This window comes from Gorilla gorilla, chromosome 14 (assembly GCF_029281585.2).
Source record: "Gorilla gorilla gorilla isolate KB3781 chromosome 14, NHGRI_mGorGor1-v2.1_pri, whole genome shotgun sequence".
NCBI classification, from domain to species: domain Eukaryota; kingdom Metazoa; phylum Chordata; class Mammalia; order Primates; family Hominidae; genus Gorilla; species Gorilla gorilla.
In genome coordinates, this window is record NC_073238.2 from 127,350,507 (window position 1) to 127,375,556 (window position 25,050).

General features: G+C 45.6%; 1 protein-coding gene across 6 annotated transcripts in view; it reads right to left on the reverse strand.

Moving 5' to 3' along the window:
• Positions 1-1,644: 1,644 nt before the first annotated feature.
• The window catches only part of TUBGCP3 (tubulin gamma complex component 3), a 105,119-nt gene continuing 81,713 nt past the window's right edge, over positions 1,645-25,050 (reverse strand). For 4 of the 6 annotated variants that reach the window (XM_031007164.3, XM_063697576.1, XM_063697575.1 and 1 more), the window contains 5 exons: positions 22,504-22,592; positions 21,900-22,031; positions 16,927-17,067; positions 6,987-7,103; positions 1,645-2,795 (listed from right to left, as the gene is read on the reverse strand). In XM_031007164.3, the coding sequence (XP_030863024.2) occupies positions 2,637-2,795; positions 6,987-7,103; positions 16,927-17,067; positions 21,900-22,031; positions 22,504-22,592 (638 nt within the window). In that variant the 3' untranslated portion in view covers positions 1,645-2,636. Of the gene's footprint in view, positions 2,796-6,986; positions 7,104-16,688; positions 16,823-16,926; positions 17,068-21,899; positions 22,032-22,503; positions 22,593-25,050 lie in introns of those variants that run through there. The other 2 variants (XM_031007165.3, XM_031007166.3) reach the window with 2 other exon arrangements.

Sequence of the window (25,050 nt, forward strand, 5' to 3'; positions counted from 1 at the left end):
TCTGTGTTCACTGGAGTAGCACTTTTAATTTCCTTCAAGAACTTCTCCTTTGCATTCACATGACCAGCTGTTTGGCGGAAGAGGCCTTTCGACCTGTCGGCTTTCAATGTGCCTTCCTCGCTGAGCTTAGTCATTTCTAGCATTTGATTTAGAGTGGGAGACGTGTGACTCTACCTTTCACTTGAACACTTAGAAGCCACCGTAGGGTTAACTGGCCTTATTTCTATATTGCTGTGTCTGGGAATAGGGAGGGCTGAGAAGAGGGAGAGAGGCTGGGGAATGGTCACACAGTGGGGTGCTCAGAACACATGCATCGTTTATGGATGAAGGCTGCCCCTTACATATGCCTCAGCTGCACCACACATCTCTTCCACATATGCCTCGTAACGCGATTCAAGCATGCCTGTGGCTATTTGATAAAAGTACTCTTTTCCTTCAACAAAGCTGTGTCCTTCTGTCCTACATTTTAATGTCTGGAGGCACATTTTTCCAGAGGGACTTGAGAATCATGATGCCATGAACACTGCAGTCGACAACCAGGCAAGAAAGGCAAGAATATTCCCCTCTCTAGTCGAACCTGCCCATGCAACAGGATATGAGGGCGGCCAGCCCTTCTAACAAAGGATATCTGTGCCCTCGGCCGCAGTCACCGAACTTCCTGGTGGGTAAGAGGTGTCCTCGCAGACGGAGCCAGGTGGCCTGCTTGAGCTGCCCAGGACCCTACAGATACAGCATCACTAATATTTACAACAAGCATGACAGGTAAGAGTGGTTAGCATTTTCTGGATAAAGACGTGACCCTCCCAGAGCTTGGTGCGGTCGCCCACACTGTGGGTTTTCCTTTCCGCACAACCCCAGTGTGGAGCCCCCAAGTCATCCATGCTTGGCTGATGCTGGGTTTTGGGGCCCTGGCTCCCTAAGGGGCCTGATTGTGCACCCACAATGACGGGGAGTGGGTCTCACGCAGCTCCTCAGAGGCCTCACCCCATCCCAGCTCCCACCCTCCAGACCCGCAGGCACCCCCCAGGGCCGCACCTCCCGGAAGCCCTCCATAGCCCACAAATCTGACCTAAGTCCTGGTGACTCCTACACTCCAATGGAGTCGTAATCCCTAAAATCGAGGTGGGCCTTTGCTAGGGTGGTTTCTACCGAGGATTAATCCCTGGAACAACTCTCTGAATAAAATAAAATAAAAGCTGGCTGCATGGTCAATTACCTTGGTAAACCTCTCTTGGAGATAAACAATATGCAATAATTTCTTAAAAACCTTGCAGTAGAAAAACCTGTTTCAAATTTCTGATTTTATGAACTTTAAAACTAAAATTACATTGAATTTCTGGCCTTTGCCATGAATTCATTTCTGCATGGCCAGGATCCCTGACGGCCCCTTTAGTTTTAAAGGTAATCCACACCTAAAGGAGTCAGAGGTGGATTCAGATAACTAAAGCATCACTCCTGAGACCTGAGCGGTGACATTGCCTTTGCTTCTACACCAAAAGTCACACAAAGTCTACTTTCCTGGTTTCACTGATTAAATAATTCATATGCTGTACTATATTAAATCAAATTCTACCAACCCTCAACCCCCAAATCCAGCAAGTAAACTGTCCCTTCATAAACTACTCAAGAAATAACGAATGCATCTGAAAGATAACTGCTTTTAATTTTCTAAATTTTCACTTATGCAACATAAAGGCAGATTTATGTGACCTGATAATGACATTTTTACAAAAAACAATCCCCCCCACCCCAACATCTTGGTCAGTAGTATATAAATATTTACAATGAAAAAATAGGCAAGGAAAAAGGAAATCTTCATTATCCATGTCGATTTCTTTCCAATGCTTATCAGGAACTTTGAAAATAAAATACTCCATTAACTTTCTCGTCATTCCTATTTACACGCTGCTTTAGCTGATGCATTCGCGGTATTTGGGTTGCACTGTATAAGAGTATTTTTGTTCTCTATCACTCCTACTTTTTTCTATACTATTTTAAAAATCTGAAATAGTAAATTAAATATAAAAATGTAAACTCTGAAAGGAGAGAAAATAAGAATAAATATGTGTAAAGGTAATGCATTAAGATACAAAGGATCTCACAGAGGTTAATATTTTACAACACTAAAAAAAAATAAAATGCTCTATATATTTTCTTAGTTGGGACACTTTGTTTCAATTTAATTTTTGGTTATGTTAACAAAAATCACCTCTAAAGAGGATGTTAAAAAAATAGCAATGACGTTACCATCTTAACTAATGAATATCCTATCACCCTAATTTTTTCTAAAAGAAATGGATTTTTTAAAGTGACAAATATAAATTATAACATGGAAAGCTTAAGAAGCCTTAGCAAATTATGGTATCTTTTAGCGATGAAGACTTTTAGAGACTTTTAGAGACAAATGTGAACAGTGCAGCCAGCCTACTTGACTTAGTGATTTACAAATGCATTCGACTCCGACATGTGAAACACGACGTGGCTTCTCCCACACGCCACTCCGCTGAAACATGGCGCACTCGTGGGCGGACGGGCAGGACACCTGCAGCATGCAGTTCCTGCAGGACGTCGATGGGAATTTCGTGTCTAGCAATGCAACGAACATCACCCGCAGCTCCCTGGGAGGACCGCGAGCTTCACGTGTGGGAGCTGCGTCGCCCCCTGGTACCCAGAGACACGCGGAGCCTGGGCTCCCTGGCTTTGTAATGCTCGTTAAAGTCCAGCCTGAAGCTAAGAAACCGAAGACTCTCGTCAGAGCTGGTCGTCAGTAACACCAAAAACTGCTGCACGATACCCTAAAAAGAAGCAAAAGGAGTAAAATATTGTTTCAGAAAAGAACGACCCACAAATGTATTCCCCGGACCTTAATCTCCTTTGGGTTGGGTCTGTTTTTCCTTCCAGATCAGCAGGCCCTTAGTAAATGCCCACCAGGGCAGGTGTCCAGGGAGCAAGAGCTGCTGGGACCCTGGAGTGCACACGGCCAGTGCACCTGCATTAGGAACAGGCGCCCTTTTACAAGGACAAATTAGTGAAGAATACATTTGATTTGAAAACAACTAACCGATAGGTTTTTTCACTTTGTTCTTAAGTTTCACAAGAATAAGCAAAACAGCAAAGTAACAGATGTTAGAACATTCTATTCTATTTTGAATACAAAACTCAGTGCCACACATTTCATCTTTCACGACTCATGAAAGAGGATTTCATCCTAGAGCCCTTGCTGGAGAACAAATTGAGAGCATCAGTCGGGTCTTTGGGTCTAGCTGCTGGACGTGAGGCTGCAGCCGCCCTCTTCATGGGCACTGGCATCCCCATCATCCTGTTACTGAGGGCGTTTTTAAAGATGTGACAGAAGTTTCCCCTAACTCTGATAAGATGAAAGGACTGGCTGCTTCTATTTCAGGCTGAAAGACTTGCATACTGAGTACAGGCCCATCCCCGCCCAGTGCTAGAGCCTGCTCCATGCCACGGGGTGCTGATCCGTTCACGGGAACTGCTGGCCTGGAAAGGCCTCATCTGCAGAGAAAACTCACTGAGGCACTGCGTCCTCACCAAGCCCCGCCCAAGTCTTCACCAGCTGTCGCTGCCCCTTCCCAGCTTCTGGTCAGAAACACGAATGCCGAAGCTCACAGGCAGGCCTGGGCACAGGCTCTGCTGTGTTGATAAAGTAACTTCACCTCTGAGCAGGCAAACACTGTGTATGTGTATGTGTGTGTGTGTGTGTCTGTGTGTGTGTGTGCGTGTATCACTGCCTTTTTAGGTGAGGGAAGAAGAACACGCCTAAGAAGTTATATTGCCAAAATACAGACAGTGACTTCCTATTATGTGATGATGTGATGAAACTGAAATACAACGGTCTGTGGAACTACTAAAAGGAAATCTAAGAATATTTCTTCCACAGGTTGAGACTGGATGTTCTTTCACAGTCAATGGCGATAACACCCTGCCGTCGCTGGCACCGCCACAGAGAGCAGAGACGGACTTCTGCTGTTACAGAAAAGAATCTTCTTTGTAAATCACTACCATTCAGATTTAAGACTGTAATTTGAGTAAAATTGGGATTACAGTGATTAAGATTACTTTTTGAAAATGTATTAACTCCCTCAGGGAAATATGTAACCATAAACAAGAACATCGTTGTCTCAGAAATAAGCACACAGACAAATCTTTAAAATTACACATTGCTCCTTTGTAGCTATACAAAGGATTTGTATGTCTGATTTTAGTGAATCATATGGATCTAACCATTAGGTGTCCATTTTTAAGAAACAGGAATACATACTGTACAAATAACATGAGTTCAAGAAGGCATCGTGTCAAAACACCATCCAACAGGGATGCCTGTTCACGGAACATGACTGGCCAGTCACTACCCCCTTTTATGAAACTTCAACAAAAATGCAGAAGTAGGCCAAGGTCAGACTAAGACCACTTGTAAAAGGGACAATGTTCCTCCTTAGTTATCTTGAAGAAAAATAAATATTTAAAAAGTATGAGGGCCGGGCATGGTGGCTCATGCCTGTAATCCCAGCACTTTGGGAAGCTGAGGCGGGTGGATCACTTGAGGTCAGGAGTTCAAGACCAGCCTGGCCAACATGGTGAAACCCTGTCTCTACTAAAAATACAACAATTAGCTGGGTGTGGTGGCGCGTGCCTGTAATCCCAGCTACTCGGGAGGCTGAGGCAGTAGCATCGTTTGAACCCAGGAGACGGGGATTGCAGTGAGCCAAGATCACACCACTGCACTGCAGCCTGGGTGACAGAGCAAGACTTGGTCTCAAAAAAAAAAAAAAAAAAAAAAGCTTGAGGACCTGGGAAGCAAACTAGATGCCCACAGAACAGAGCGAGTGAGGTCTCACTTTCAATTTTGAACCACATGAAGGCACCAGCACACAAACCCACGATGTTGGAGGGCTGGAGGCTTGACGCTCCATGATTAGTGATCAGCGACTGAACAGAAATATTTTTCATGAAATCTTTTCATCTCTACTATCACTAAGATCACATTGAGAAATGGAGGAAATGAGAAACTGGACCCATACATGGAGGCAAAAGCAGAGGGACAGACATGCAGAGCAGCCGTCCCCAGCCTTCCGGGGTCTACACCATGTCTGCTGGCTGCCAGCCACTCACCCAGGCTGGGCAGCTGTCTCAGGGACAGGCCCCATTGGGAGTCACTGAAAAACCCAAATGAAGGCTACAGAGACGCCTGCAGGTCCCCACAATCCCACCACGGGGGAGCGCAGGGGCCACCCCCAGGTCCCCACACCCACCACAGGGGAGCACAGGGGTCACCCCCAGGTCCCCACACCCACCACAGGGGAGCACAGGGGTCACCCCCAGGTCCCCACATCCCACCACAGGGGAGCACAGGGGTCACCCCCAGATCCCCACATCCCACCACAGGGGAGCACAGGGGTCACCCCCCGGTCCCCACATCCCACCACAGGGGAACACAGGGGTCACCCCCAGGTCCCCACATCCCACCACAGGGGAGCACAGGGGCCACCCCCAGGTCTCCACACCCACCACAGGGGAGCACGGGGTCACCCCCAGGTCCCCACACCCACCAGAGTGGAGCACAGGGGTCACCCCCGGGTCCCCACACCCACCAGAGGGGAGCACAGGGGCCACCCCCGGGTCCCCACATCCCACCACAGGGGAGCACAGGGGCCACCCCCAGGTCCCCACACCCACCAGAGGGGAGCACAGGGGCCACCCCCAGGTCCCCACACCCACCACAGGGGAGCACAGGGGCCACCCCCAGGTCCCCACACCCACCACAGGGGAGCACAGGGGTCACCCCCAGGTCCCCACACCCACCACAGGGGAGCACAGGGGTCACCCCAGGTCCCCACACCCACCACAGGGGAGCACAGGGGCCACCCCCAGGTCCCCACACCCACCAGAGTGGAGCACAGGGGTCACCCCCGGGTCCCCACACCCACCAGAGGGGAGCACAGGGGCCACCCCCGGGTCCCCACACCCCAACACAGGGGAGCACAGGGGTCACCCCCAGGTCCCCACATCCCACCACAGGGGAGCACAGGGGCCACCCCCAGGTCCCCACACCCACCAGAGGGGAGCACAGGGGCCACCCCCAGGTCCCCACACCCACCAGAGGGGAGCACAGGGGCCACCCCCAGGTCCCCACACCCACCACAGGGGAGCACAGGGGTCACCCCCAGGTCCCCACACCCACCACAGGGGAGCACAGGGGTCACCCCAGGTCCCCACACCCACCACAGGGGAGCACAGGGGTCACCCCAGGTCCCCACACCCACCACAGGGGAGCACAGGGGTCACCCCCAGGTCCCCACATCCCACCACAGGGGAGCACAGAGGTCACCCCCAGGTCCCCACACCCACCACAGGGGAGCACAGGGGTCACCCCCGGGTCCCCACACCCACCAGAGGGGAGCACAGGGGTCACCCCCGGGTCCCCACACCCACCAGAGGGGAGCACAGGGGTCACCCCCGGGTCCCCACACCCACCAGAGGGGAGCACAGGGGTCACCCCCGGGTCCCCACACCCACCAGAGGGGAGCACAGGGGTCACCCCCGGGTCCCCACACCCACCAGAGGGGAGCACAGGGGTCATCCCCGGGTCCCCACACCCACCAGAGGGGAGCACAGGGGCCACCCCCAGGTCCCCACACCCACCACAGGGGAGCACAGGGGTCACCCCCAGGTCCCCACACCCCAACACAGGGGAGCACTGGGGCCACCCCCGGGTGCCCGCATCCCACCACAGGGGCCACCCTTTGGCCAGGGTTCTCACTGATGGCACACTGGCACTGCCCGGATCCCAGGCATACCTGAGTCCCCCAGAGGGTCACAGGGTCCACCATGGGTGCTACTCACACCTACACAAATAAGTGTCAGACTGACAGGGCTGACTCCACTCTCATCACTGTGAAAGCAACTGTCAGGTACAGAACATGGGCAGAGTGGTGTGAAGAGCCACTCTGTATCCTCATACACACCTGGTAGAAATGGGTCAATATTCGCAACTGTGAGCACATTTTTGGTATAGATTCTTTAAATTCTCCAATCCTCTTATTTTCCTCCTCTTCCTCTGCTGCTGTCACTCCCCACTGGCCCTGAACAATCAAAAGTACCAAATGTCAGTAAAATCATGATGGAAAACAGATTACAGAGTAGGGCTGAAAACAGGTATGTGAGGAGCGGGAGGTGTCTGCTTTTTATGCCTCTCTGTACTGTTCAACACTTTCACAATAATTTTCTGATGCCAGACTGCTCTCTAGCTTACTTTTTCCAGTTAACAATGTGTGTTGAAAATATTTCATATGAACACATTTGAGACTGCCTCTGTTGTTTTTAATATCACATTGCATAACTTGTAACAAGGTATATAATTCATCTCATTTTGTGGGATAAACAGCCTTCTATCCTTCCCTCGTGCTGTACACGTTTTTATGTAACAAAGACAGTATGTGTGAAAGTGGAACCAGCTGGCCCAAGGCGTCAGCACCCTTTAAACTATTATCTTGACTTTAGTGAGAATGCTTCTAGTTCCCTAACCATGATGTACTTTTTGGTACTGGAGATATACCTGTTTATTTCTATTTTTAAGATCATTTTCAATCAATGATGAATTTGATTAAATGTCTTCTCAGATAGCATATATAGGAATTATGTTTGTTTGTTTTTTGAGATGGAGTTTCGCTCTTCCAGGCTGGAGTACAATGGCATGATCTCGGCTCACTGCAACCTCGGCCTCCTGGGTTCAAGTGATCCTTCTGCCTCAGCCTCCCAAGTAGCCGGGATTACAGGCATGAACCACCACACCCAGCTAATTTTGTATTTTTAGTAGAGACAGGGTTTCACCATGTTGGCCAGGCTTGTCTCGAACTCCTGACCTCAGGTGATCTGCCTGCCTCAGCCTCCCAAAGTGCTGGGATTACAGGCGGGAGCCACCGCTCCTGGCCATGATTTAATTCACTTGTCAAATATGGTGAATTATATTACTGGATTTCCCAAACTTATGCATTCCTGAAATAAATCCTAGTCTTCATAAATTATGCTTTTAAATCTAGCCTTTTTTCAATTATATTTTATGTGAGATTTCTCCATCAATATTTACAACCCAGATTTGTTTTTTCTCAGATAGGGTATCAGCTTCATGATTCTTCTTACACAATTTAGAAACTTGGAACAGTTCACAGAGCACAAAGCTGACCATCGGTGCGTTTGGGAGGCTTTCTCAGCACAGCTGACCTGACGCTTTTTGGTGGGAGCCCTTCCATGGCTTTGTTTCTTCTTTAGTATTTGCTCTGCTTACAATTTCCTTTCTCTCATAGGGCCAATTTCGGAAACCTATGGAAAATGATTTCCTTCAAGTAGATTTTTTTCCACAGAGCTGAGCGAAAGAGTAAGTTCTTTCTCACTTGTTTTGTATGTTTGTGCCTTCTCTTCCCGCTACCTCTCAGATTCATTCATGGCTTAATTTCCCTCCACTCCTTGGCCCCCCAAAAGGCCCAGCTCTTGGACTTTATTAACTTCTTTGTTTCCGATTCACTGATTTTCGCTCTCATCTTTACTAATTATGTCCTTTGGCTTTTTCTTTAGGTTTCATTCCTGCTTTTCCAACTTTTTGAGTGGGATGTTTATTTACTTTCATTCTCTCCAATTTATTAATATAGGCAGAGTTATGAATTTTCATATTTCCTTATTTATGTGCATTTTATCTTTCATAGTCTGTAAGAAACTGAAATATTCTTCTAAAATCCATGTGCTTCGACCCATTTCTGCTTGTTTGCTTGTGGTTTTCTAAGTGAGTACTGATATGGCACAAGCTGGGCCTTACAGGAAGCCCACACTGCGTGGTCCTCACTGTGCCCTGCACCTCCCATCACTCCAATGCGCCCTTCCTGCCATGTTTACTGTTTTGTGCTCTGAACCACAACCTGCTTTCCTTTGAAGAATTTAATTTGCTTTATATGCTTTGTTCGTGTCCACTGTTTTCTTTATAAACTATCTACATCACTCGTTCTACACCAGAACTTCCCAATTTGTCTTCTTTTCTCCCCACCAACAACCCTTTTGTGGAGAACGGGGTCTTGCTATATTGCCCAGGCAGCTCTCCAACTCCTGGGCTCAAGCTATGCTCCCACCTCTGCCTCCCTAAGAGCTGGGATTACAGGCATGGGCCACCACGCCCGGCCAGAACTTCCCAATTTGTAGGTCTGCCTGGATAATGACCTTCAGCCCTCAGCTAAAAGCCATCCAGCACCCCCACCCAGGGGCATCAAGCAAACACCATCCTCTATTGAGGAGCTTTTTCTTTCATTATGTGGGTTTAACCCAAGTCCCCTGATTGATGTGATGTACATCTGCTCTTAGTTCTGTCTTCATATTTATACTATGCTTTCCGGTTTGCGGGTGATAATCTTCTACTATATCACCTGTATTTCTTCTAACAGCCAGGCAGTGACACTGTGTCCCAGTGGTTACCTTTATACCTTCACTTCATAAAACATATCATCTTCTTCTTTGGATGGTATCAATACTCTAATCTGGGCAATAATAATTATTGTCCTCCTTCCTTTTGCCATCTGATTTTAGAAACATTCTATTCATATCTCTAACATCTTTCAACCTATGTATACCTGTTTTACTTCATTTATGAGCTTTAAACAATATCTTTTGATGCTTGGTTACAAAAGATAAATAACAATATTTACACTACTTCCCATCTTTTCCCCACCAACTTTTGTCTTTTATTTCTTTACACAAATTTTTAAAATATACTATTTTACTGTCGTACAACACATATAAAAAAGTGTAAAAACTCATACATGAACAGCTTAATAAGTTATCACGAGATGAACATGCGCATGTCACCCCCATGCAGATGCAGAGCGAGGGCATCTCAGCACCCAGATGTTCCTGTGGCCCCTTCCAATCACCACCTCTCCCCCCAGAGGAGCCCTGGCTATGGGAACGGGGCCTGGTGTGCCTGAAACACTCTAGCTTTGGGAACAGGGCCTGGTGTCCCTGAGACACTCTAGCTTTGGGAACGGGGCCTGGTGTCCCTGAGACACTCTAGCTATGGGAATGGGGCCTGGTGTGCCTGAGACACTCTAGCTTTGGGAACGGGGCCTGGTGTCCCTGAGACACTCTAGCTATGGGAATGGGGCCTGGTGTGCCTGAGACACTCTAGCTTTGGGAACGGGGCCTGGTGTCCCTGAGACGCTCTAGCTATGGGAACGGGGCCTGGTGTCCCTGAGACGCTCTAGCTATGGGAACATGGCCTGGTGTGCCTGAGACGCTCTGGCTATGGGAACATGGCCTGGTGTGCCTGAAACACTCTAGCTTTGGGAACAGGGCCTGGTGTGCCTGAGACGCTCTGGCTTTGGGAACGGGGCCTGGTGTCCCTGAGACGCTCTAGCTATGGGAACGGGGCCTGGTGTGCCTGAGACACTCTAGCTTTGGGAACAGGGCCTGGTGTCCCTGAGACGCTCTGGCTTTGGGAACGGGGCCTGGTGTGCCTGAGACACTCTGGCTTTGGGAACGGGGCCTGGTGTGCCTGAGACACTCTAGCTATGGGAACGGGGCCTGGTGTCCCTGAGACACTCTAGCTTTGGGAACGGGGCCTGGTGTCCCTGAGACACTCTAGCTATGGGAACATGGCCTGGTGTGCCTGAGACATTCTAGCTTTGGGAACGGGGCCTGGTGTCCCTGAGACGCTCTAGCTCTGGGAACGGGGCCTGGTGTGCCTGAGACGCTCTAGCTATGGGAACGAGGCCTGGTGTGCCTGAGACGCTCTGGCTATGGGAACATGGCCTGGTGTGCCTGAGACACTCTAGCTTTGGGAACAGGGCCTGGTGTGCCTGAGACGCTCTGGCTTTGGGAACGGGGCCTGGTGTCCCTGAGACGCTCTAGCTATGGGAACGGGGCCTGGTGTGCCTGAGACACTCTAGCTTTGGGAACAGGGCCTGGTGTCCCTGAGACGCTCTGGCTTTGGGAACGGGGCCTGGTGTGCCTGAGACACTCTGGCTTTGGGAACGGGGCCTGGTGTGCCTGAGACACTCTAGCTATGGGAACGGGGCCTGGTGTCCCTGAGACACTCTAGCTTTGGGAACGGGGCCTGGTGTCCCTGAGACACTCTAGCTATGGGAACATGGCCTGGTGTGCCTGAGACATTCTAGCTTTGGGAACGGGGCCTGGTGTCCCTGAGACGCTCTAGCTCTGGGAACGGGGCCTGGTGTGCCTGAGACGCTCTAGCTATGGGAACGAGGCCTGGTGTGCCTGAGACGCTCTGGCTATGGGAACATGGCCTGGTGTGCCTGAGACACTCTAGCTTTGGGAACAGGGCCTGGTGTCCCTGAGACGCTCTAGCTATGGGAATGGGACCTAGTGTGCCTGAGACACTCTAGCTTTGGGAGCAGGGCCTGGTGTCCCTGAAACGCTCTAGCTATAGGAACATGGCCTGGTGTGCCTGAGATGCTCTGGCTATGGGAACAGGGCCTGGTGTCCCTGAGACGCTCTGGCTATGGGAACGTGGCCTGGTGTCCCTGAGACACTCTGGCTATGGGAACATGGCCTGGTGTGCCTGAGACACTCTAGCTTTGGGAACAGGGCCTGGTGTGCCTGAGATGCTCTAGCTATGGGAACATGGCCTGGTGTGCCTGAGACACTCTGGCTATGGGAACATGGCCTGGTGTGCCTGAGATGCTCTAGCTATGGGAACAGGGCCTGGTATCCCTCAGACACTCTAGCTATAGGAACATGGCCTGGTGTGCCTGAGACGCTCTGGCTATGGGAATGGGGCCTGGTGTCCCTGAGACGTTCTGGCTATGGGAACACGGCCTGGTGTCCCTGAGATGCTCTGGCTATGGAAACATGGCCTGGTGTGCCTGAGACACTCTAGCTTTGGGAACAGGGCCTGGTGTCCCTGAGACACTCTAGCTATGGGAATGGGGCCTGGTGGGCCTGAGACACTCTAGCTTTGGGAACGGGGCCTGGTGTCCCTGAGACGCTCTAGCTATGGGAACGGGGTCTGGTGTGCCTGAGACACTCTAGCTTTGGGAACAGGGCCTGGTGTGCCTGAGACGCACTTCCGTTGGGCACTACACCTAGGAGAGAGAATGCTGGGTCAGAGTAGTCCTGAGTTCGGCACTGGTTCCTGCCTAACAGTATTCCAAAGTGGTTATTCCAGTTTATCCAGAACCAGCAGCGTAAGAGTCTTCTCACATCCTCACCAGCATTTGTTGGTGTATGCCTTTAAAATTTTAACATTAAACATCTAAACTTAGTATAGTAAAATAGTATATTTTGAGCTGTTTAAAATTAGCCAGTGCTGCCTACTTAGGCCCAGGCCCCACGGCTCTCAGCACCACAGGCCACGGAGCAACGGTCTCTACCTGCGGGCTTCTGGACCTTACCCTGTTGCAATTACTTGTCTTTCCTTGAGCCACACCACTCTTTTAACTACTATGATCTTATTCGATAACTTAAGGACATACATGTACTCGACTATAAACTTATATCCATGGTGGCTGGACTAATCCATGTTCCCTCTGCAGTGTGTGAGGGTTCCCTTTTCTTCACATCCTCGCCAGCATTTGTTCTTGCCTGACTTTTGGATAAAAGCCATTTTAACTGGGGTGGAATGATAGCTCACTGTAGTTTTCATCTGCATTTCTTTGATAATCCATGATGTTGAGCACCTTTTCATAAGCCTTTTTGCCATTTGCATTGTCTTCTTTCAAGAAATGTCGATTCAGATCCTTTTCCTTTCTTAACTGAATTACTAGATTTTTTCCTGTTGAGCTGTTTGGGCTCCTTATATATTCTGGTTATCAATCCCTCGCCAATGGGTAGTTTGCAGATATTTTCTCCAGTTCTCTGGGCTGCCTCTTCACTTTGTTGATTGTTTCCTTTGGGTGCTTGTTAAACTTGATGTGACCCCATTTGTCCATTTTTGCTTTGGCTGCCAGTGCTTGCAGAGTATTACTCAAGACATTTTGCCCAGACCAATGTCCTAGAGTTTCCCCCCAGTGTTTTCCATTAGTATTTCCATAATGTGAGGTCTTAGATTTAAGTCTTTAATCCATTTCGATTTGATTTTTGTACATGGCAAGAGACAGGGGTCTAGTTTCTACACAACCAGACTTTTGTAACAACAACAAAATGCCAGCTTTCCTTCCTTCTCTCTGTACTTCCTCTCAGCTCGTAGCCCTGGCTGGGACCATCAGTGCAGGAGCGTGTATGTCTCACTCTGTCTCAGGGATGTGCTTCCAATATTTCACCCCCAAGAATGATATCTTATTATAAAATTATTCATGCAAACCTTTTTAATGGGTTTTACTTGGTATTAAATGATTTTTTCCATCTATTGAGATGATCATATAATTTTTCCCCTTCAGTTTATAAACATGAATTACAATATCTTTATTAGAATGATAACACGGAGGGTTCTTTTCTTGGAATAAGCTGAAACTTGTAACACATTATCATTTTGATCTATCAGTGTGATAATACTGTGGATTTCCCAATCCATGTTTACAAGGGAGACTAGGACACAGAGAGCAACAAAAGCTAAACTACCCAAATGCTTTGTTTTGGCATCAGGTTACTATCTTAGATAGTAACTAAGATACTATATTCAATTCTGTTTTATAAGTAAAAGCAATCCCTAAAAATTAAAAGCCAAAATGAAACCACTTAACCTAACTGTGCAGTGAGTTGGTAGGAGCGCCTTACGGGAGCAGTTATTTCAAGGACATTACCACATGGAATTTGAATGCATCTATTTAGTGGAAAAAATTTTGGCAAAACATTTTTAAAAATTATTAGAATAATAGAAGAAATATTTTTTCCCTCAAAAAAAACTGCAAAAAAAGTAAAACTATTTTCAAAACTATACTGTTCCCATATCAGCAGCAGCATCGGGATTCTTATTCTGAGACAGTCACGTGTATGGGTGCATGCATGGATGCATTATCGTAAGATGGCAAATAATTAAGTACGATCATGTTAGAAACCAATGTTTTCAACACTGGAGATATATTGATAAAAAATGAAACAAGTAAAAGTCCTTTAATCCTACATTTGAATTGGAAATATCACTATAAATTGATATTTATAGCGTGTGAGAAGAAAAGTGGAAAGAAACAGAAGAGCCATGAGGAGGAGGAGAAGGGCCCTTTGGAGTCCCCCACCCAATGGCAGCATAAGAACATGGTGGCACCAGGGGGTGCAGCAGGCAGGCGCCGCTTTGGTCCCAGCACACACCCAGGGCTCTGTCGTCTTTCCAGGAGGCAACTTGCATGATCTCTTCAGAACTTTCAGGGGACCTCAGGTCGAAATGATGGCTTTGAAGACTATCTTGCCTTTTAAACTTAAATAACTTCTCAGATATGGTTTTAGCTTTTGTGTCTCTTCCTGCATCCTTAAGCAAGTCTGAATGGAATATCCTGAATCAGCGTGGACTTGGCCTATGCATCTGTCCCACTCACTGTGACGGCTAACTGCCCAAGAGAACCTTCCACTCCCACACGGCCAGCGGACACGCTATTAGGACAGGGTTAAAATCCGAAGGAGTGGCCGGGCGCGGTGGCTCATGCTTGTAATCCCAGCACTTTGGGAGGCTGAGGCGGGTGGATCATGAGGTCAGGAGATCGAGACCATCCTGGCTAACACAGTGAAACCCCGTCTCTACTAAAAATACAAAAAATTAGCCGGGCGTGGTGGCGGGCACCTGTAGTCCCAGCTATTTGGGAGGCTGAGGCAGGAGAATGGCATGAACCCAGGAGGCAGAGCCTGCAGTGAGCCGAGATCGCGCCACTGCACTCCACCCTGGGCGACAGAGTGAGACTCCCTCTCAAAAAAAAAAAAAAAAAATCAGAAGGAGTGATTTTGGTCAATTTTGAGACAGTTTAGTAATTCTCTAGAAGGGAAGCTTCTTGGGGCACGTGGGCAGTTTTACAAATGGCAGTGGCCAGCATGCACTTGAATGCCTACTAAATAAGCGTCATATATCATCACACATAGATAAGTGACTCTGTGAGGTCATATTCCTTATCACCCATTTTAAAAGTAAGGAAACGACATCTTGGAGGGGTGAGCCACCCAAAGGCGCAAAGCCAGTAAGTTATAGAGTTAGGTAGAATCGTGAGTACATCTGACTTTAAGTTATCCACAGGGTTGCCTGGACAAGGCCCAGGAGCTTCTGTGTGCCAACTCTACAACACTTCAGAATTACCAAAATTTGCTTTGAATGATGAGAGCCCTTAGCGATACAAATGTTTCCAAAATATACCAAAGAAATAACATGTGCACCCAGTGGTTGAGGACTCTCTAAGCTACATATGGTCCTCTAACACAGGTTTTAAGAGAAACACTACTCAAAAGTAAAACTAACCAAACTGTATTGACTGAATAATGTCTCTGACAATCCCAAGAGTCAGTACCATCATGTGACATTAAAGACAGACACATGCTGAGAAACGCATCGTTAGGTGATTTTGTCCCTATGTGAACATCGCTGAGTGCCTTGCAGAAACCTCAGTGGTACAGCTGACTACACCCTGGCTATATGGCACAGCCTATGCTCCTAGGCTACAAACCTGGGCAGCGTGTGACTGGACTAAATGCTGTAGGCAACTGTAACACAATGGTAAGTATTGTGTATCTAACATATCTAACATAGAAAAGGTACAGTGAAAATACGGCATTATAATTTTATGGGACTACTGTCATATATGCAGTCTGTCATTGACCAAAACATCATGTGGTACATGACTGTATCCTGAAAAAGTAAAAGATTAAACAGATTATAGTAAATAAAAGAAATCCCATAAACAGCCAAACTTGCTTAATAAATCTGAAAATAACCGTTAAGTACAGAAATTTGGTTCATGTACATGTACATGTACACACACACATACACACACATGCATGTACCTGTAAACACACATATATGCAAAGCACACACACACATAAACACATACACATGCATATATACCTATACATATTATATATACATATATACTTGCATTACAGGTATATAAACATACATATAAGGTCTCCAACTTAAGATCGTTTGACTTAAGATTTTTTCTACTTTAACGATGGGTTTATTGGGGTACAGGTTGAGTATCCTTTATCTGAAATGCTTGGGACCAGAAGTATTTTGAATTTCAGATTTTGCAGTATTTGCGTATACATAACGAGGTATCTTGGAGAGGGGATGCAAGTCTACACATGAAATTCATTTATGCTTCATACACACCTTAAATACATAGTAGCCTGAAGGTAATTTTATATATTTTTTATAATTTTCTGCAGGAAACGAAGTTTGTGTACAATAAGCCATCAGAAAGCAAAGGAGTCAGGTGTGGAATTTCCCACTTGTGACGTCATGTCAGTGATGAAAAAGTTTTGGGTTTAGGAGCATTTCGTATTTCGTATTTCAGATTAGGGATGCTCCATCTATATTATATTAAATGCACTTTCAACGTAGAATGTGCTCACTGGGACACAAGACTGCTCTAAGTTGAGGAGCATCTGTAGACGCACACGTTTGCAAAATGCAGCATGGTGCATGATTCACAAGCTTCAAACACAGAGCGATGCAGAGCAGAGGCAGCTGTGGAGATTCCGACGGGTGACATCGGCATTGTGGCACTCAGTAATGAAAACGGGCAGGAGACTTGTAATTCTCATGAATGCTGCTGTTTTTATTTATTTTGTGAAACAGGATGATGATGCCAGTGAGGGTGGCCCCTCCCTCTTTACAACTGTCAGTGATTTCTCGGGACTTCAAATGCAGTATAGGCACATCTCAACCTGTCTGACAATTTTGGCAAGAAAGTTATTTGTTGGCATTTGAGATTATCGTGTGTGGCAAGGAGTTCATTATTCAAATAGATAAATTCACAAGTGTAAAGACCATACCTCAATTTCACGCTGTTTCTTTTTCTCTTCAAACTGTAATCGTCTCTGCAATTCTTCCAGAGCAGCTCTGTATATTGCATCTTGAGCATTCTGAAGTTCAATAATTTGATCAAACACAGCTCTAAGTTGATTTAAAAGTGCCTGAAAGAGATGACAATGTTTTATGAATAGAGCCTCAACCAGCTAAGTTTCTTAAACAAAACATTGATATTTAGTGAAAAGATATTAGAAAACAAGATATCAACTGAAATTCCCAAAGTGTTCATTAGCTGTTCATTCATTCCTTCACCACACATTTCCTGAACCCTCCTGGTGAGCAGCGCTGTGCTGGGCACCAGCAAAACGTGACCATCCTGCACCTGCACCCATAACAAGAGCAATTGTGACTGCCCAAGTCCCACGGTGGGCCAGGAGCTCTCTGCAAATCATCTCCAATCCTCACAAGGTTACAAAAATGAAGTTCTGCCCAAATTTCAAAGCTAGATAGCAGGTAGTAATGAGTAGAACTATTCCAAGATTGAAAAAAGAATAGGAAAGCATCTCCATTTTTTTTTTAGATATAGCAAAAGCAGGTAATCAAAAATATGAGAAAGGAAATACTTAGTAAAATATAAAAAGCAAATTCAGCAAGGTTTTTAAAAAATGTATCATATTTTATACCAGGAATACAAGGATACCTTAACATGAGGAAAAAACTCCCAATGTTTTAAACAAATATCAGTGTCACAGCAGGTATCTTCCGTTCATTGCTTATAACTACTGCCCAGTAATCTTCAGTAAACAACTACTGTACCTCATTAATCTTTCTCCTATTGTGGCATGGAAGGACACAATGAAATCTACAGCACAAAATCATTTACATAAATTAAAAACGTATACACAGAAAATACCATCTATATACCCAAGGCCATAGAGCAAATACATTAAAGCTGATGCAAACAGCAGGGAAGGGGGTACAGGCAGAGGAGGGTGGAATTGGGGTATTGGCAGGGAAGGGGATAAAATTAAACCCAACAAAATATGAGAGGCTTTTCATGGACCACTGATGGCAGTGTGCTATGACTGAAGAGAAAGGTTAACTCTACCCTCTGCCATCTTAGGTTTGAAAAAACACACTAACAGTCTGAGGGCTGAGCGGGGGGTAATTTCAATAGTGCAGAAGAAAATTGTGATAAAATTCAACACCCACTCATAATTTAAATAAGGCATCTAAGCAAACTAGGACTAGGGCAGAACCCTCTTAGCTTGACAAGGGTCCTATCAGATGTCTTTGCAAACAAAACAGCCAACAATGAAGCAACAAAGCATCACTTTAATGTCAGGAATAAGACTGGGATTCCCTTTGTGCTTAGAGTAAGCCTAGCTAACACTCCGAAGCGTGAAAAAGAAGCAAAGGCAGACTGTGTGAAATGAAAGAAACAAAACTGGTTTTACTTATAAAAAATATGCGCCAAGAAAATATTAGACTAGAAAAATTAGAGATCGAAATAACAAAATCAATACCATTTCAGACCAGCCAAATTTCTCAAATGTAGCAATAATGTAACAAAAGATTTGCAAGAAGTTTATAGGAGAAAAATGACACAACTGTACTTGAGAAGCATAAAAGAAACCGAGATAACAGGAGAGGTTCCAAGCCTGTGGTTGGGAAGACACAATACAGTTGATTTGGGGAGAAACTAAGATGCTGAGTTAACTCTATTTTTAACACAACTTTACAGTTAATGAAGACATTTGCAAAGCCACTTCTCATCACCCATTGTCTAATGGACTAATACTATTCTGCAAAAATATTTTCCGTTATGAAAGCATGGCGATGCTCCGGTTCAAAATTCATTTGCTAAGTCACAGCAGCACCGTTCAGAGTTGAACTAACGTCTGATCTCAAGTGAGACAAAGCTGAAATGAGTATTTGCTGAATGGGTTTTGGAACAAACTGATGCAGGAGAACTTGGTATTCGGCAGTGAACAGCCCATGCTCTCTTTCACTTACTACAATGCACTTACGCAACCAGGTCTTCAAATTACATGGCAACAAAAACAATGTGGACTGATTTGGCAAATGATAGAAGGACGTGATCAGGGGATGCTGTTCCTAACATAAAACCACCACGTGATTAATGCGGCAAACACATCTTCCATCTTACAAGTTCTCATCTTAGAGCTGTTCTGTCCTTTTGACAGGGTCTTAAATAAGCAACATAAAAGACACAGACGGTTTAATCTGTTGTTTTTAGTAAAGATTTATCTAATTTGTTTCTTTATGTAGTCTAATAAAGAATAATTTATTATGTTTGGAAGAGTTAATCTATCTACAAGGTGACCCACTGACATTGACTTCAAGCTCAGGCTGCCAGGCAGGGCTCTGCTGGCAATCTGTCCACACACGGCACCTGCAGGAGGCCGTTCTTTGGCAACATCAGTGGTACCAATTCACTCTGCAATTCACAATTTCTCTCAACAATGTGCAAACAAAAAACACAAAAACATGCACAGCCTCCAGCTTCAAGATTATATGTATCAGAACCGCCTTGGTTTTCTTAGTGAGTGACATAATAAAAATGTTATACTTAAAATTGCTTATGTCAATAATAGATTGTTTTAATCTGCTTTACATACTGGGTTTATTTTTTTTTAAAGCTCATTTTAAACAAATCATCAAATTAAGAGTAAAGCCATCAGCAAAGGCAAGTTCAGAAATGACCATGAAGCCTCCGGCATGACACCTTCAACGACGTCAGGTGGGACCAACGCACGTGTGAAGACCCCACTTCCCACTTTCACAAGGGCACTGTGCTACAGGTGGGAAGATTTTCTCCCCCAGATAGGGTTCTTACCAGTGGAAATCATCTAGGGGCAAAAGCTATGACAATTTATCTCGTACAGAAGGTTCATATCTGTAAGTGGACTAAGTCTCCTACATTCTCCGTAAGCTGTGTGGAGTGTTACTTATTTGCCACATCTGGACTGATATCAGTATGGGTATAGTCCTCAGTAGTTCAAACATTTTCTGAAATGCATGAAATCTAGTGACTGTAAACACCTCTGTAAAACACACACACAGGCACAAAATAGCAACTAACACCTATCTGCCAGCCACTATGGTCAACATTATACTTGAATTATACAATTCTTACAAATCTGTTGAAGAGACTAGGACCATGCCCTTTTAAAACAGAACACTGGAGTCAAAAGCTATGAAGTGAAACTCCACCCTCGGTCTACCTGGCTGCAGAGCCTGTGTCTGTCTTGCCATGCGACTGCACCGTGAGACAGGCCGTGCTGGCCAACGGCACACGGGTCTAGGAACAGAGAGCTATTTGTTACACTGACTTCCTAAACGTGTGCGGACAACGCTCGTCGGCGTCTGCTGAATACAGAAAGGCAACGGCTGGCAGGCAGCATGAAACCGTCTGTGGTTTTACTCCGATAACAAGACCAGGGTTAGTAGTAGAGGTTTCAAGGGCCTCAAACCTCAAGAAGTACATTTTTTTTTTTTTTTGAGACAGAGTCTTGCTCTGTTGCCCAGGCTGGAGTGCAATGGCGCAATCTTGGCTCACTGCAAGCTCCGCCTCCCGGGTTCACGCCATTCTCCTGCCTCAGCCTCCCCAGTAGCTGGGAGTACAGGTGCCTGCCACCACACCTGGCTAATTTTTTGTATTTTTAGTAGAGACGGGGTTTCACAGTGTTAGCCAGGATGGTCTCGATCTCCTAACCTCGTGATCCACCCACCTCAGCCTCCCAAAGTGCTGGGATTACAGGCATGAGCCACTGCGCCCAGCCTGTATATTTCTTTAATTATTAATTATCCTCAAAGTATTTTAAACTATTTTTCTGACATAATTTCCACATATTTATAAAAACATGTAAAACACTCCATATAGAAGCAGCTTTGATCTCAACCACTTTTTGACATGATTGATAGTTCTTTAATAATGAAATTCATGGCTGACTAACCTACATATACTAAAATTTAGATGAAGAAAAGGCCCTGAAGTGGCGTGTTTTCCACTGACAGGCCCTGAGGAGAGTGCAGGCCCAGCTGGAGGCAGCCTCTGCCAGTCGGAAACATCCGTGAAGTCTCAGAGTTCAGGTGAAAAATGCATTTGAAATTTGCCCCCTACTTCACAATATATTTGCTTCAAGTGAAAGCAACGTCGTTCCTTCTTGCCCCAGACCTCAGAATAAAAGGAGAACTCCAGGAAGATTTGCCACATGGAACGTGCAACTTTCAGAACATGGACCCTAAAGGAAAAGAACGTTTGCAAAAAATGTCATACATGTCACCATGGTTTGTTGTTGTTGTTGTTGTTGTTGTTTTGCTTTTTTGAGACAGTGTCTCGCTCTGTCGCCCAGGCTGCAGTGCAGTGGCGTGATCTCGGCTCACTGCAACCTCTGCCTCCCGGGTTGAAGCGATTCTCCTGTCTCGGCCTCCCAAGTAGCTGGGATTACAGGCACACACCACCACGACCAGCTAGTGTGTATTTTTAGTAGAGACAGGGTTTCACCATGTTGGTCAGGCTAGTCTCAAACTCCTGACCTCAGGTGATCCACCCGCCTCGGCCTCCCAAAGTGCTGGGATTACAAGCATGAGCCACTACGCCCGGCCTGTTTTGTTCTTATATCATGTTGCTTATTTTGTTCAGATATTAACCTCAACAACTCAAAAGTCATGGTTTTCTCTTTTGAATACCACAATAGGATATCATTATATCTAGAAAATGAAAAGGTATTATTATTTTCTACCATTTTTACATCCAGTTTAGAGTATATTCTTGTTTCAGCACTACTGCACTACTGTTCCAATTCTCTTCAGAAACTGTACCTTCAACAGTAAACTTTTAATAAAATTATCTGAATTATTACCAATGTGGCTGCATCAGGGCATTTCTAAGATTCCCCCATTTGACAGGAACCCAAGAAAAGAAGATGATTCTTTTGGTTTCTTGTTTCTAAGCAGGTCGGAGTCTTACCCTGGAGTCACTGTCCAGCAGGCAGCGGGAGATGATGGTGTCTAAGAACACCTCGTGTGCAGCAATGATGTGATCCAAATCCTGGGCCTGCTGGACTTTGTTCCAAAGCTCATCCCAAGAACATTCAAGCACCTGGGAAACAACAATTTAAAGACGCTAGATAAGCTCATGTCCTTCCTAGTGTAGCATCACTCATAAAATATATACCGCCTATGGGAGGCCGAGGCGGGCAGATCACCTGAGATCAGGAGTTCGAAACCAGCCTGGCCAACATGGCGAAACCCCGTCTCTACTAAAAATACAAAAATCAGCTGGGAGTGATGGTGGGCCCCTGTAATCCCAGCTACTCAGGAGTCTGAGGCAGGAGAATCGCTTGAACCCAGGAGGCAGAGGTTGCAGTGAGGTGAGATCACATCATTGCACTCCAGCCTAGGCGACAGCAAGACTCCATCTCAAAAAAAAAAAAAAAAAAAAAGAAAGAAAAAATTATGTATATATACACATATATATACACACATACATATACATACACATATATATATACCATGTAAAAGCCAAGACATGACTTATTTAAACTAAAATCAACACAATGACTGAAGTGTACCTCAAATGTGATGTAATACTGCATCTGATGAATGAAATGGACCATCTCAGAGGCCAAAATGTGACACTGGTGCAGCACCCCGGAGAACTCTACAAGGGAAGAGCTGACGTCAGAGGTGCAATGCAAGTACACTTACCGACAACGCGCTGTTCTCCCTTACCCACCTGCAAGCTATCTTAAAACAAAAAATCAGTCATTTAAATTCTCGACCCCTTAACAGGAAACAACCTCTCCATAACCAATTTCTGTGCAGTTCAAGCTAAACAAGAACTTAGCTATCTAACCAAGTAGTACTATACTACTTTACCTAATAAGGGCCTAATAAGGAATATATGAAACAAAATGTAATTGTATTTAAAAATTAAACACAAAACATTTATTTTATAATAATGCAGTGCACTGAATAAATAGAAGCTCTACTTCATGGCTTTACAATTAGTTTGCCTGCTGTGCATGAAACATTTACTATTCCCTGGCTCTCTGGAGATAAAGGTGACATTTCTTTAAGGAACCAACTGTGGCCTTAACGCCTGTGAGAAAGAGGAGCCTCGAGGGAGGTCAGCGACGAGCTCAGACTCTCCTTTTATCCTTTAGGAGATCACACAGCCATCACCAGGCTGGAAGGTCACCACAGAGCACAGTTCTCTGCTCGCACTTTTAATTTTTTTGTTCAAAGACTATGGCAGCATATTGTTACACTAATGTATGTGATGGCTAAATCAGAGCTAGGCCCATCAGTGAGGTGATTACAAAAAGGCTTTATAACATGGGTCAGCTTGGACATGTTTTGTTACTGCTTCAAATGCCCTCAATGAGTTACCTCGATAACGAGATTGAGACTTGCTACGCATGCAGTTGTGTGAGACATCAGTCTTGCCTCTTCTCAAGACAGTAAAGAAGTGGAACTTAAGCCTCTTTATAGAGGTGCGTAAAAATAACAGTGGCAATGCATACTTTTTAAAAAATACTCTTTCTGTAAGTTAAAGATCAACTGACACCTTGCAGTTTTGCTCTCTTGGTTTAACACATGACAGCTTGGTCAGTAAAGAAAAGTGGGAGAGGAGGAGATGGAATTCTAAGCCTTATAAAAATGTAAATTCTTAAACAGACGATCAACTTATACAAGCATGAAATATGTATGTGAATTGTATGAACGCTGTCCGAAGGCACAGATTCCACTAACAGGCAGCATCGCCATCCGACCCTGGCACCCGGTCTCCAGGGACGCGCCGTGCACTTGGGAAAGGAGGAGGACGTACTGCAGAGAAGGACACCCTCACCTGCCCGGTGCCTGGGTCTCGAGAAGGGGCTAGAACTCTCGAACACAGAGGCTCAGGTGAGGGAGAGCCAGAGAGTTGTAAAGCAGACAGTGATATACATTATACACCAGCACTCACCTAAATGAAATATATGGCAGCCAGTAACAAAAGATGTTTAAAAAAATAAATTTCAAAAGACAAAAAAAGAACTTGCTTTCAAGGAGGCAGAAGAATTTTTAGTTAGGGATCAATGATGGCAGACTTAGACAATGCACCTTTCAGATGGAGAAAATTCATTTTTTAAAGAGAGGGATGACACACTGTCCCTCAGGCAATAAACAGGCAGGAGGTGGCAACCTAACCAACCAGGAGCTCCAAAGGGCCCTCGTCCACATCCACGCACCGCCCAGCGCCTCGCAAGGGAGCACACCCACTCAAGGGCTCAAGCGCCTCCCCTGCCAATGGCTATGACTGATGTATCAGAGGCATATCTAAGATTTACTTACAAAGTTTACAACTCTGCAAAGAATCCTCAGCGCTCCTTACATGGCTCCGCAGACAGTTAAACACAGTGAACTATAGCGTCCACAGTCATGAGATGCACTCTCAGCTCTAAGACCCTCAGAAGAGACCCAGCTGCCCTCAGACCTGTGACATCTGCCGAGCATCTGTCTCATGGGGCTCCTGCAGCACAGCGTGCACTCCACATACCCCAAGTATCTTTCTTGCCATTAGGAATCTACAACACACAGATATGGTCAATGTGCATCCGAAGAATGGGTTCAGCTTTGAGGTTCATCTGAAATCCTAGAATTATGAGTGTACTTTTCCCTACTAAAACTATAAATACGGTCTAAGATTTCAAATCAAATAATACTCAAAACCCCTCAAACTACAATTCCTTTTCAATGTACAGGGGCATAATAAAGTGTTGTTTTAAGTGATGTTCAGCCGTGTTATGGTTTCGGTGAGATTCTAAGTACAGTAACTACCACTTGCACTCAACTTTAGGTTTTAACGCAGAGCTCAAATGAGAGGACTGTGTCTTCCCCCACTGAAGTCACTGGACTGTAATGGAAAATCTATAGCCAGTCTTCCCTGGAGAATGGTGAGTATTTAAAACATTCTACAGGTGCACAGAGTGTACATATATTTGTCCTCAAGCTATTTCTCAGATGTGATTTGATTTCTTTCCAGTGCAGCAAAGTTGTATGAAATAGTTTAGAAACCACTTGTGGAAGGTTTTTGTATTTTTCTGTTAATATTATCACAGAACTCTGGTGGATCT